The 14226-nt window shown below is 44.3% G+C and overlaps 1 protein-coding gene across 5 annotated transcripts in view; it reads right to left on the bottom strand.

The window, feature by feature from the left end:
• SFXN5 (sideroflexin 5) overlaps positions 1-14226 on the bottom strand; it is a 124670-nt gene that overhangs the window by 102058 nt on the left and 8386 nt on the right. For all 5 annotated transcript variants that reach the window (XR_006269381.1, XM_043468189.1, XM_043468188.1 and 2 more), the window contains exon 2: positions 10925-10993. Coding sequence is in view for 4 of the 5 variants with exons in the window: in XM_043468189.1 (XP_043324124.1) it covers positions 10925-10993 (69 nt within the window). In the remaining variant the exon portion in view is untranslated. The remainder of the gene's footprint in view (positions 1-10924; positions 10994-14226) is intronic.

The following is a 14226-nucleotide window of genomic DNA, read 5'->3' as shown; positions in this document are numbered from 1 at the left end:
AGTGACAGAGGTTGCCTTGAGGTAGGAAGAAAGAGTTCAGATCTGGCAAGTGGTGTTGGAAGAAGTTTTAGTCTTAATTGTAATATTGAAAGTTTTTATAAAGAGAACATATTTATGTAATACTTATATAATTTCTTCTCAACATTTAAAAAACACTAGCAGAGATTTACATACTAAAATACATATGGCTACAGTAACTGATGGGGAAAAAATAAAAGAGAATAAAATTGTATGATTTTTAAAATCTTAAAAACTAAAGACAGCAACACTGAGAGAAGGCAGTCTTTGTCCCCTGAAAGACTTGTATAAGGATATTCATAATGGCACTCTTCAAATAGGCCCAAACTGCAAACAACTCAAATGTCAGTTAACAGACTGGGTAAGTACATGCACACAATGAAATATTACACAGCATTTAAAACACAGACTACAAATATGTTACAATCAGATGAATCTTCTCAAGAATGGCACCCTAATACCTCTCACCCCATGCTCTTCTAGAACTTTCCCACATCCCCCATCCAGAGGTAGAGTCTACGTCCCTGCACTTGATCCTGGGCAGGCCTTTGTGACTGCCTTAACAATAGAGTGTTGCCAAGGTGAGGCTATGTGACCTCTGAGGCTAGGTCATGAAAATGCCTTGCATTTCCACCTGGCTTTCTTGGGATGGTTGCTTTCTTGAAATTTAGCCATCACATTGTAAGGAAGCCCAAGTAGCCTATGAAAAGACCCATGTGGATAAGAACTGAGGGCCTGGCCCACAGCTCCAGCTAAGTCACCAGCTAATGGTCAGCAACAATTGGCCCACCATGGAAGTGAACCATCTTGAAACGGACCTTCCCCCGGTCAAGCTGCCCTAGCCAAGGCTAAAAGACAAACCATCCTCTCTAAGTCCTGTCAATCAGTGAGCGAAAGAATTGCTTGTTGTTATTTCAAGTCACTAAATTTTGGGGTGATTTGTTACATGATAATAGAAGGCCAGTTCACATAATGATGAGCAAAAGAAGGCAGATGCAAAAAGTATATGTAAAATTAAAAAACAGGTCAAACGCACCTATGGTGGTAGATGTCATTATGGTATTACCTTTGTGGAGGTGGGTTGGGGTGTTGACTTGGAGATGGCATGAGGGAACTCTCTGGAATAATGGAAATGCTCAATGTCTTGATCTGACTGGTAGTTACACAGTATAAACGTGTGTCAAAATCCATTAGGCCATACACTTCAGATTTAAGTATTTTGCTGTATGTATGGTATATCATTTAAAAAAAAATCAATAATAAACAGACAACAGTGAGAGAAGGCAGCCTATGTCCAGGTCAGATGAGGAACGGTCATCAGGGATGCTCATGATGAGGGAAGAAACCCAGGGAAGCCACCCTGATCTGCTTTGACCAAGGGACAAAGTGGCTAAGGATGGGGGTGCAGAGAGACCGCAACAGAAGCCCCTGGTCCAAAGGCAGGATGCACCTCCAGGGCGGGCTGCCCCATGGGGCATCTTCTGAGCAGGCTGACAGTGGTCACATAGGATGGGAAAGGAACAGCCACCTTCCACACTAAAAAAGCAGGACTAACTGCCAGCCCAGACAAGTCAATCGGGCTGTCAGGAGGCCAGGAGAACTTCTCAATTTGCTACAAAGTACTGCCTCTTCCCTTTCAAATATATGTCTATCAATTTCTGAATTCCAGAGTCCTTCCCCAGAATCTGTTTGCTTTCAAAGTAGAGACAACTTTGAGTTTGTGTTTTTTCCAGGTGTAATCCACTCTGTTTAGAAAAAATGTCAGAAAAATTAAAAGCACACACAAAAAAGTTGTAATCACCTATAAAGATACCACAGAGATAACCACTGCAAAAGTTATTATTTTCCTTCTAGACTTAATACATTTGCTTTTCATGTTGGTTGATTGTTTTAACTTGTTTTAACTTGTTTTAACTTTCAACAGAAAGTGAGCAGTTAAGTATTTGAGGCCAGAGTTTAGTTAGACCCTTGCTGTCTCTGCAACCGCCCCCCAAATCCTCCTGGTGATACAGCTCCAAGGCTGCTTCCTGCCAGCCTCAGCCTTGGCCCCACAATAAGTGCTCTACTTTCCACCCTGAATGGTGAATGGCCCCGCGTTCTCATTATGTTCCCACTCCAGGGATTCAGTTCCTCTAACAACCTGGCCAGATTCCATCTCATTCCACACAGTCATCAAAGGGAGGCCTCTTGCCACAGGATTAAGTTCCAAAGAGCCCTGATCTTGGCACTCATTGAGAAAGAACCAAATCCAAAGCTTCCCGAGATAGGCCTGCTAATGCAGGACTGGGACAAGCTAGCATGTGCTTGTCTGCTTCTGGGCCTTGCTTAGCCTCAGCTTGGCCCCCTAGCTCAGTGACTGAGGGATAGGGCTCCCAGTGCCTCTGTGAGACAGGCAAGGCCTCAGGCCTTGTCTTGAGAGGTCCCTGAGGGCTGGCTGTTCTGGGAGCTGGACTTCTCACAGCAGAGAAGGGAGCCATTTTCAGGGAGCCTTGAGGGATAGGAGGAGGGTCTCTTTGCTTGAAGTTCTCCTCTCACCCTGATGCATTGACACGCTTGACAGAAAAGCCCTGGGCGCTCATAGAATGGGGAAAGCAGGAGGTCAGTGGCAGGGTGAACTTTGCAGGAAGTCTTTTCAGTCAGGAACAAACAGGCACATAGGCCCTGAATGCTAAGATGGTGAGCGGCCCAGATGGCCTGGAGACAAGGCTGCAGGCCCTTTTCCGGAGCCCTGGGCTTGGGGAGGGACAGCCCAGGTTGCTGTTTCCCAGACTCCATCACCTGCCTGCCAGAAACTGTCACAGCAACTTTCTTCTTGTATCTGATGGGGCATGGTCTCCATAAAGTCTCTCTGGAGACAGGTACCTGGGAGGTATGCTCCAGGGCAGAGAATTTGAACAGACATCCCGCCCCAAGGCCCTGAGGGGAAGAAGGAAGCCAAAGGGCAGTCCTGCAGTGTTAGCATGGTGGCCGAGAGGGCAGGAGACCCTGACAGACAGGAATGGGGATGTTGGAACACAGGGTGGAAAGGCACAAAATAGGAAGATGAGAAAAGTCATCAAAAGCAAAGCTAATCATTTTAGAGGGAAGGGGTATACCTTAGCCCACTCCCAAACTAAATGCAGACAGTATAATCCATGCTTGGCTAGGAAGTATGTCTAAATGATTTGAATATTTTATTTATTATAACGCTTAACATGTTAAAATATATGATGGGAATGACAGCACCAGGCCAGGAGGTGAGGATTACCCAGAAACATTTCACCCCCACTTGTGATAAAGGCCACCCACTTTACCAGCAGGTCCTCACCCCTGATCTTTCCTACCACCCCACCACCTTGGGGGAAGAGGAGGACATCCTACCTCCCCAGCTGTCTGTCCCCACCCCTGTCCATCCTTCAAGGCTCAGGGCCATCTTCAGGAATCTTCCAGAAATGTTCCCTCTGCCCTCTGAACAGTCAGAGAGCATTTGGTTTGCACCTCTCTGAGGTCCGTGATCACTTACCACCACAAGCCCGTGGTACCTGTCAGAGACTGCACTGTGCAGGGAGCAGGAAGACTGGTTGTAGGTTGTTGGCTGAAACGCAGGGCACACCTACCCCAGTCCGTCACCAACACAGGGCCACACATAATGAGCATTTGATAAAAATGAGGGGCTGAGGCTGCTGGGAGGAGAGGTGAAGGGTATAATCAGGGTTAGGAACCAGGTTCCAAAGCAGCAGGCCAGAGGCCCTTGACAGCGATGCTGGTTTTACGGAATCCTGGGATACGAAGAGACCGTGCCCTGTTCACACAGGATGTGGATGGCAGTACCCCTCTGTGAACGTCTGCTGAACCATATGGGCAATCCTTTCTCTGAGACAGCCGGGGTCCAAGCAGGAAGGGTGTTTCGGTACCCAGGGTCACAGAGCAGGTGGGTGTCATCTAGGAATCCCAAGTCCCCTCATTCCCAGCTTTGGGACATTTCCATGAGACATGAGCATGGAAGAGCCTCCTGTCCTCAGGATGGTCAGTCATTGAAAGAGGAGTGGTCTCCCAGAGAAACCATAGCAATGCTTGCATCCTGAAAAGCCGATGTCAACAGGAGCCAGGTACCCCACATAAGAAAGGGAAGGGCCTTCTTTATTCTCATTCAAAGGCAAGCCTGGTTGACACAGAGAAAATTGCAAAGCATGTTTAGCAAAAGTGGGTACAACTGAAACATGGGCATTTCAGGCAATCAAAATTTGGGAGTCCCACTTAAAATGGGGGGGGGAGAAGGGAGGGAGGGAAGGAGAGGAGAGAGAGAGGAAGAGGGAGAAAGGAAGGAAGGAAAAGACAGAGAAAGGAAAAAGAAGTGTCAGTGATGGGGGAGAATGAGTGTGGGGAGTGGGGTTGGAGTCATGAGGGAACGGAGCCGGTGGTAGGGGCAGGGGGCAGGGCCTGCCTTGACCGCTCAGTATCTGATTGCTCTCACATGGGCCAGTCCTGAATCGGCCAAGGGCAGCGCTGTGCATTCTTACCTTGTCTGCAACATCTTCAACCATTCCTTTCTGGCTCCCAGACGGTGGGATTTTGGGGGCCAAAGCTTTGTGCAGGCAGAGTCTCAAGCCCTTCTCTCATCCTCCCTTGGCCTTCCTAAGCCCTTCTTGTTCCTTCCCAGCAATCCTGGGACACAGGGTCATCTGCGCTGAAATTGTTTCCTAGCTCAACCACAAGCTACCTCTGGGAGGCCCAAGAGAAGGGGAAACCAGACACACACATTTCCCTGTGGCCAACCACTGGTCACCTTCAGGACACGGAATATGAGTTAATTCTGGCAGCATCTCAGCTGGTATAGCCCTTTAGAAAGTACATCTGTCCAGCTACGCCTAAGAACTATAAAAACAATCATGGTCTATATCCTGGACACCCTACTTTTGGGAATTTTTTCATAAAAAATAAATTTGTCATTTGCCTAAGACTATTTTTGGCAGGAAACAAAAAGGTAGGAAACAACCTATCTGTTAGGCCTAAAAGCCTAACAGAGATGGATATTTATACTAAGAGACTTGACTTCCTAAAATTATAAAGAAGGAAATATATGAAAAAAGCAAATAAAAAGTCTATGTTCAATGTAATAAGTATGCCAAAAATGTATATAGATGGGCAAAAACCTGAAGTGTATAAGGGTACTGAAATTTGGAAATTTTTAAATTTAAAATTAGACTACCTGATGCTGTCTAGAATGCATTTAAATGGATATTCTTACTACTATTGGGAGCATAAACTGATAGTCCTGGTACAGGTTGGTACAATTTGCAGGGCAATTTGGCCATATATATCAAAAGCCCTCAAATGCCTTTCATTCAGAAATTCCACTTCTAGGAGTTTACCCCAAGGAAATAAAGAGAAATATGGGGAGATATATGTACAAGGATATTTATCGCCATATTATTTATAATGGTAAAAGACTTGAAACCACCCAAATGGTCAATAGAGAAGATGATTAAGTTTTAGAATAATCACCTGATGGATTACTATGTAGTTATTAAACACACTTTGAAATAACACTTAATGACAAGAAAAAATGCTCAAGATATGCTATATGGAAAAAACAATATATATCATGTATACATATGTTACATATGATTTTAAATATATATTTACATATATATCTAGATATATATATCTAGATATATATATATATCTGTATGTATTGTGAGAGAGACATTACATACAGAGAGAGATCTTCCTTGACTTATGATGGGGTTCATCCCATCAAAAAATTTCACTGTAAGTGAAAATATCACATCTTAAGTTGAAAATACATTTAACACACCTAACCTACCGAATATCATGGCTTAGACTGGCCTTCCTTACACGTGCTCAGAACACTAACATTAGCCTACAGTTGGGCAAAATCATCTAATGCAGAGGCTATTTTATAATAAAATGTTGACTATCTCATGTAATTCGTTGAATGCTATACTGAAAGTGAAAAACCAAATAGTTGTGCGGGTATAGAATGGTTCTAAGTGTATCAGTGATTCCCAAGAGTGATCACGTGGCTGACTGAGACCTGTGGCTGTCATGGCCCAGTATCACAAGAGAGTATTGTACTGTATATCACTAGCCCAGGATATAGTCAAAATTCACAATTGGAACCATGATTTCTACTGAATGCATACTGCTTTCACACCATCATAAAGACCACAAATTGTAGACTGAAGTCAGGGACCGTCGATATAGACAGAAAGTGAGATATAGATACATATATATATGTACACATTATATAAACCATCCTAATTTTGTACAGATATATATACTAGAATGATAATTGTGATTATTTCTTGCAGGAGAGATGATGAGCAGTTTTTATTTTCTTTTTTAGACTTTCATATGTTCCAGTATTTAGAGATTACTACCAGAATCACATCACATCAAGAGGCACATAATGTCAATTGTTTTCATTGGTCACTTGGTTAAAGGAGTGTTCTCCAAGCTCACCACTGTAAAAGTACCTTTTTCCCTTAGTAATTGCTAAGCAACTTTTGGAGGCGATACTTACCTGAAAGACTAAGAATATCCTGTTTTACAACAACATTTTATTCTATGAAAATAGCATCTATTAATGATCCTGGTTGAAATCAGTTATTTCACTTGAGGACTATGTAATGTTTATTTCCTTCAATGTTTATTAGCTGATACTCTTCTGAGAATAAGAGCTTCCCTCTCTCATATTTTTAGTTTTACTATGGACTCATGGATTCTTTTTATTATTCAATGTATTAAAATCCATTATTTTTCTTCTTCTTAATGTTCAAATTTTCCCAAATGTGGCTAGTGGGACTCAGCCACTTCCTGTCCCTGTGTCTCCATCATCATTATAGAAACATTTTCTTATTTTCTGTAGCAGTGCTCATTGCCTCAGGTGTGGGTTTGGCAAACTCTCCAAGAAGCCCTGGGTGCTTTTAGTAAGTAACGGCATTTAGAAACGAAGATCTGAGTGCTAAGTGTGTCCATTGTTACTGGGGTATCATTGCTTCTAGGCCCTTTCAGTGAGCAGAGTCAGAAAACTGAGAAATATAAATGTAAGTATATGAATGTATATGTGCATAAATCATGAGTTCACATTGATTCCACCAATTCATATACAACATAACATAGTTTTTGTCTTTTTCCCTACTTCATATTTGCATCTCCCTAGTCCTGCGGTGAGAACCCTGGTTCCCAATATCAGTGTAATGATTTATTCTGTCCTACAATACACCCAAAACAGTTTCAGATTACTTCACAAATACTAGTAATGAGTTTGTGCTATCTGCACTGCTTCAGTGGGTTTTCCACATCCTTCAGAATGACGATCTGCCAAACATTCATCCTCTTAAATTATTGAATTCAGAATAGCAAACCCCTTTCATATTCAGTTCATGATTTAAAGTAACTTAGATGTCAGCTGGTGCAGCCTTTTCCTTAGAGATCTAGATCTAATTCCACGACCTACATGAAAGGATGAGGCTAGGGCTTCTGCCAGGTCCGGTGACGTCCTTCCTCAGGCCCAACTGTGCACATATAGAACCAAAAGCAGACTCCCGGCCCCGCAAGATCCCTGAAGAATGAACTCTTGCAGAGACTCCAGGAACCAGGCAGATTTTACGACAGTATATCAGGAATGATGGGGGAAGGGACAGCAACTTTCACAGCATGCATGACCAACCTCTAAAGAGCCCCCAGACACAGGTCTTTCCATTCATCATGGTTACTTGCTCTCCTTCCCACTGTTTTCCCCTCATGTTCCTTCTCTCTCCTCCCTCTTAGGAGGTTCAGAAAAGCACAGTTATTCCTCTTCTGTCAAGCAGGCAACCTCCTTCCTCTCTGAAGCCTTGCTCAAGACATTCTTAGAACAAAGACAGCCTTCTTCCTAAGAGAAATTATGGTGAATAAAATTTGCTCCACCTCATTACACACACAAGGGCTGGAATCTTTTTAAAGCTTCGCCAGTTAGAAATTACAAACAATAGCTGCAAAACTCTCTCAGGATGAGTCTATCCGTTGACTCAGCTACTGCCCCTCAGAACTGGGTCACCAGAAGGCTCCAGCGGCACAGCATCTTTCCACCTCAGGAAACTCTGGCTTCCAGTGCCACCTCTCATGTCCTCCACTCTCCTCTCACACAGGTGAACTGGCCTGTCCAGATCGCCTCCACCTGGGCAGCCATCACCCCATGCTCCCTCCCAGGACACTCTGGGAGAGAGACAGTGCTTTGTGGGCATAAGCCACGGTCTTGGGCTGAGCCCAGCAGCGGGGGAAACCTGGCCCTCCTGATAGCACCACAGTTGTCGGGGAGGGGCTCAGGTAAGAGATTCTTTCCTCTTGCTGCTCCTAATTTCCATCGCTTCCAGGCAGATGGCCTTGCCAAGCTACCTGCCTGGATTGGAACCGAGGAGGGATGGAAGGGCCCACTCATGGCCCTTTCAGATTTTTTAGGGCCTAGAAGATCTTCTATGGGCAGAAAATTTCCAAAAGGCAAGTAGTACTGGAAACAGTCCCCAACTGGGATGCAGTAGGAAAAGGTGTAGATCTTTCCAGGAAGCCTATTGGTACCCTTGACAAGGAGAAGAAACAGAAATTTGAAAAATATTTTTAACTGATTGTTGCATTGGTTATTTTCTGGTCATTAAATAGTTAAGAGTCTTTGACATTTCAATTAATAGTAAAAAAAAAAAGTATGAGGCTTTTAAATTACTCATGGGGAAACAGGCAAAAGATGGCTTAGTAATGTACAAAGATGCTGGGGTCTTTCAAAATGCAAGAGTAGAAGAAAAAATGTGGTACAGGGAGACAGCAGTAACATGAAATGGTCTGGGGATGAGAGGAGTGTGGACTGGAGAGGAGGAGCTGTGAGCCCCCAGCACAAGCGGCATGCTGCCCAGCTGCCCCCAAAGCCCCTGCCTGCTCATGGTAACTGGGGGCAGGGAGCACTGATATACATCCAGATGGCCCAAGACTCCCTCCACCATCTCTCAATGTGCTGCCTTCAAGGCCACCATTAGCACCTCCGTCTTTTGAAATAAGCATTCGTCTCTGCTGCCTCCTCCATCAAGCAGGAGGCATTTATGTTGGGATTTTTTTCACAATTCTATCTAGTTGGGCACCATTCCAGAGCTTCCAAGAAAGACACATAACCTAGGCTAGGTAAGTAGTTTCTCTAGTTTGATGCCCCTCCGAATTTTTATGTAATCCCATTGATTACTCCTTAGGAGAGTCCTGACAGGGCCCGGAAATACAATAGCCTTGCCCTTCAGAGGCACTACACCCAGAAATAAGGTCAGCCAGTTAAATACTAGAGTCCTTCATCCTTCCTGAGCTGCAACAGGAAATCACATATCAGGGTAATCCCCACATTTCCCGTAACTGGGCTGCTCTCCCAGGCACAATGGGGATGGAGAGATGGAGATGGTTCTAGGGCCAGGTGCCTAGCAGGCCTTGTGCTTCTTTTTCTTCCCAGAGCTGAAGCAAGCCAATGCTCAGCACAAAAGTGAGCAGAGAAGGGCTGCCTATTCAGGCGGCTGACTCAGAGGCCCAATGACTTCTGTCAGGGTATGTGGGGACCCGGGGGTGGGGAGTTCAGGCCTTCTTCCATCTTGGGAGAGCTCCCTAAACTTGAGTTACCTGAACAAGAATGCAAAGTGGCCAAAAATAAGTGTTCTGGAGACAAGCTTACCTGGGTTCATACCCTGGCTCCATCACTGGCCAGCACCATGTGCCTGAGACTTAACTTCTGTCTGTCTGTTTCCTCATCTGGAAAATGGAACTTAAAATAGAGTCTACCTCAAAGGGTTGTTTTGAGTTAATCCGACAAGATTATACATGTAAAATGTTTATGACACTGCTTTGCTCACAGAAAGTGCTTAATAAATATTCACTACATTATATGTGCATGCATTCCTATAAACGTTTGTAAATACAACACAAAGGATATAAAGACACACTTCTTGGAATGGCTCGAAGAAATCTGACAGTACATTTAAATTAGACAATATCAAGGACTAGTTAGCATGTGGAGCAACTGGAACATTATGGATGAGAATGTAAAATGGATAGTAAGCCTTAAACAACAGTTCGGCAGTTTCCTATGAAGATAAACATATACTTACCATATGAGCCAGCAACCCCAGTCCTAGTTGTTCACTCAAGAGAAATGAAAGCATACGTCCACACAAAGAATGCTCAGAGCAATTTTATTCATAATAATCAGAAAATGGAAACAGCCCATGTGTTCATCAACAAGTGTATAGAAACAAGTTCTGGAACATCCTTTCAATGGATTGCTGCTCAGCAGTAAGAAGGGATGAAGTACTGATACATGCAACAACATAGATGGACCTCAAAAGCACCATGTTAAGGAAAAGAAAGCAGACACACAAGGCTACGTACTGTAGGACTTCACTTATATGACATTATAGAAAGAGCAAAACAACAAGAACAGAAAACAGATGAATGGTTGCCAGGGGCTCAGCAGGGGCTTGGGGAGATGGATTATAAATGGTCATGAGGAGTACTGTAGGATGACAGAAATGTTCTCCATCTTCATTATGAATACTTCATTGTGGACACTTGATAGGTCTGCCAAAACTCATAGGGTTGTTCACATATAAAATATAAAGTACACCTTAATCACAATCTTACCTATCAGAGCAGGGGACTGAGAGGGAGAGAGCATGAGGATCCTTTTTATTCTGTACCGTTTGAATTTTTGTAATGAGCACATAATCCATGTACTCGGTAGTCATTTTATTGAAGTTTGAAAGAATAATAATGACATATCTACCTTGAAGGGATGTTGTGAGATCCAGATGAAATGAGATAATGATGACCTGCGGCTCTTCCAAAGTCACAAGGTATAAAGGCCAAGGGGCCGCCATTGAGAGTGACGGCCATGACTCACCTCAGTGACAAAGAGTGTGCGAGGGTCGATGATGTCCAAGAAGTGCCTGAAGCGACCAAAGAAGGATGTCTGGAGAAGGGGTGGGAGAGGAGAGTGGATCAGTCGCTGTACCCCTTTCTCTGGACAACGGGGAGCCCACCCACAGCTCACCCTGTGTGAGGGTCCCACAGTCACCAGGACTGCTCACACGGGTGACGAACGCCAACGAGGCCTCTCGCTTCTCGGTGACCCGACGGCAGTTCTCCCAGGTCTAGCGCTTTCTAAGGTCAACTTAGAACGACCATTAAGACATGTCTGACCTAGTGTCTCTTCCATGTGCCTCCCATTTTCCTCCCTCTTCTCCCAGTGCCCTGAGATCATCTCCAAGCCTTTCAGCAGCTCCAAGAACCACAAAGCATGAAGGCTAGAGGGGAGGTCTGGTGCCCAGCCCTCTCCCAGTCTGCCCTGCCCACCGCGGCCTTTCTGCTTTACTTAGGACTCTTGGAGAGAGGGTCTCTTCCCAAAGTCCAGCACAGGCTTGCCTCCGGAGAAAGCTCCCCACAGCAGAGCTCAGGTATGGCTGCCCAGCTTGCAGCCCTCAGGCCTTCCTTTACCCACAGCCCCAGGACAGAGGGCCAGCTCCCGGCCTTACCCCTGAGCAGGGGCCTTGGAAAAGGAGGGCATTGTGCTAAACAGGCCACAGGCATTAGAGCAGTGAAAGGAAACCAAGCAACGCTGCTGCTGGGCGTCTGCCCTCAGGACAGAGCCAGTTTGGCAAAGCCAAGCTCCACCCAGCGAGGGGACAAAGGGGAAGTCTGCAAACGCTGGGGGTTCATGCCTCACTATTCTCAGGCTCCTCCCAAATCCTCCCTGGAGCCCCACAGCTCTCCGAGCCCAGCCTCCACTCGGGGGAGGAGACAGAACACTCCCACTCTTTTCCCTTCTCACTAGGACATCAGACCCTGCAGCCAATTTCTGCTCCTTCCCCTCCTCAGAAAAGACTGAAAATAGACCTGGGTCACCACAAGGTCTCCTGACACACCATGGCACCCTCTCTGCCTGGAGCACCCTCTCCACCCCACTTCTAGCCCCAGCCTTTCATAGATCTATCAAGCTTCCACAGCATTGCTAACTAAAATAGTTGCTTCTCTGACTTCTTATACATCAAAGGCCTAAAGCATCCCCCAACTTACACACAATGCTCAATCAGAGATGTTCAGAAGTGTGGGCAGAGGCGTGTGCTGAGAACACTCACTGCTTCATTATTTATAAAGGTGAATTGTTAAAATGACAATCCATTCATATGATAGAACATGGCACATCATGTTTCAGACAATGTTTATGACATGCAAAAAGCTTGTGATTTGTGAAATGCAAGTAAAATGCATGATTCCAACTTAATAGGAGATAAACAGAGCGAGATGGATACTAAAGGGGTAGCAAAGAGACAGGATGACACCCACTAAAACAAACCAGGGTTCCTTAGAGCAGCGGACCCCAACCTTTTTGGTACCAGGGACCTGGTTTCTTGTGGAAGAAATTTTTTCACAGACTGGGGGTGGTGGGGGGGGGGGAGGGTTCGGGATGATTCAAGCACATTACCTTTATTGGGCACTTTATTTCTATTATTATGACATCAGATCATCAGGCGTTAGATCCCAGAGGTTGGGGACCCCTGACTTAGAGAAGTGGCTGATTCCAAGGCTGAGGTAGGGAAAGAAATCGATGCAACTGGCACATTTTGTTGTGCTAGAAAGAAACGAAGCGCCCCTCCCCAAAATGATGGGGGCACGTCAGAAGGACCAGTAAGGTGCAAATGGACTCTGTGTGCCTCTGAGAAGTTCCCAATAGGGTTCACAGGGTGTTCTGAAGGGACTGAGTCTAACCATGCGGAAACATCAGACAAACCCAAACTGAGGAGCATTCTGTAAAATAAATGGCCTTGTTCACCAAATATGCCAATGCTGTAAAGACAGACTGAAAAACTGCCCCACATTAAAGGAACCTGAAGAGACAAGGCAACTGAACATAACATGTGATTCTTGACTGAATCTTGGATAGAGGGGGAAATGCATTCAAGGACCTTGCTGGGACAAAGCATAAAACTGGAACAGGATCACAGATTAATAAAAGGATTGTATCCATGCTAAATTTCCTGAATAACCACACTCTGGTTATTGCTACAGACTAAATATTAGTGTCCCCTCAAAATTCATGTGTTAAATCCTAAACCCCTAGGTGATGATATTTGGAGGTGAGGCCTTTGAGAGCTGATCATATGAGGGCAGAGCCCTCATGAATGGCATTAACAATCTTATAGAGAGGCCAGAGAAACCCCTTGCCCTGTTCCACCATGTAAGAACACAGTGAGCTGTCTATGACTAGGAATCAGACACTCTCCAGACACTGTATCTACCAGTGCCTTAGTCCTGGACTTCCCAGACTTCAGAACTGGGAGAAATTAATTTCTGTTGTTTATAAAGCACCCCATCTATGCTATTTTTATTATAACAGCCCAAACAGACTAAGACAGAGATATAAGAGACTGTCCTTGTTGTTAAGGTTACAATGTAGTATTAAGGGATAGCTGAATACAATCTACTCTCAAAAGGTTGAGAAAAAAATGATGTGTGGATATACAGGGCAGCAATAAAACCTGGAAACGCAGGTACTATTATTCTATTTACAGGTTGAAGATGTTCTTAATATCATGTGCATTTGCTCTTTCCTGGCTTTATGACCACCTGTAGACAAAGAGCATAATAAAGGAAATGTGACAAAATGTTAAAAGCTGGTGGATCTAAGCAAAGGGTATATGGAATTGAATTCTTCTTGCAACTTTTCTGTAAGACTGAAACTGTTTCAAAATTACACTATTTAAAAAGCTACATGAAAATATATTAAAATGTTGAGAGAGAGCCTCTGGGTGATAAGAATATGGTAGATTTTTATTTCCATATCTTTTACATTGCTTTTTAAATGAAAAAAATCAATATTATATTATGTATAATATAAAGAAGTAATATTCTATTTTTAAAATATGTATTTAAATTAAAACACAGACATATATTACTCGATTATAAACTGCTGAAGGATGTGGGCTATTGGATGTTCTTTCTGTATGTGCCTTGGCTCCTAGCTGCATGTCACACACCTAGAAGATGTTCCATAAATACCTCAGCCACAACATGAATGAGTGGGCTGGTGAGCAGTCAATGCCCTGGAGGCTTCCTGGAGTGATGCAGCCTGGGCTGGACCTTGAAGGGAGGGTAGGATGTGAAACGGACAAGAGTATCAGCAGTTAGCAGCCCAAGGAGGGAAGA

This window comes from Cervus canadensis, chromosome 5 (assembly GCF_019320065.1).
Source record: "Cervus canadensis isolate Bull #8, Minnesota chromosome 5, ASM1932006v1, whole genome shotgun sequence".
Taxonomy (NCBI): Eukaryota; Metazoa; Chordata; class Mammalia; order Artiodactyla; family Cervidae; genus Cervus; species Cervus canadensis.
This window is presented reverse-complemented; position numbering and strand designations above follow the sequence as displayed.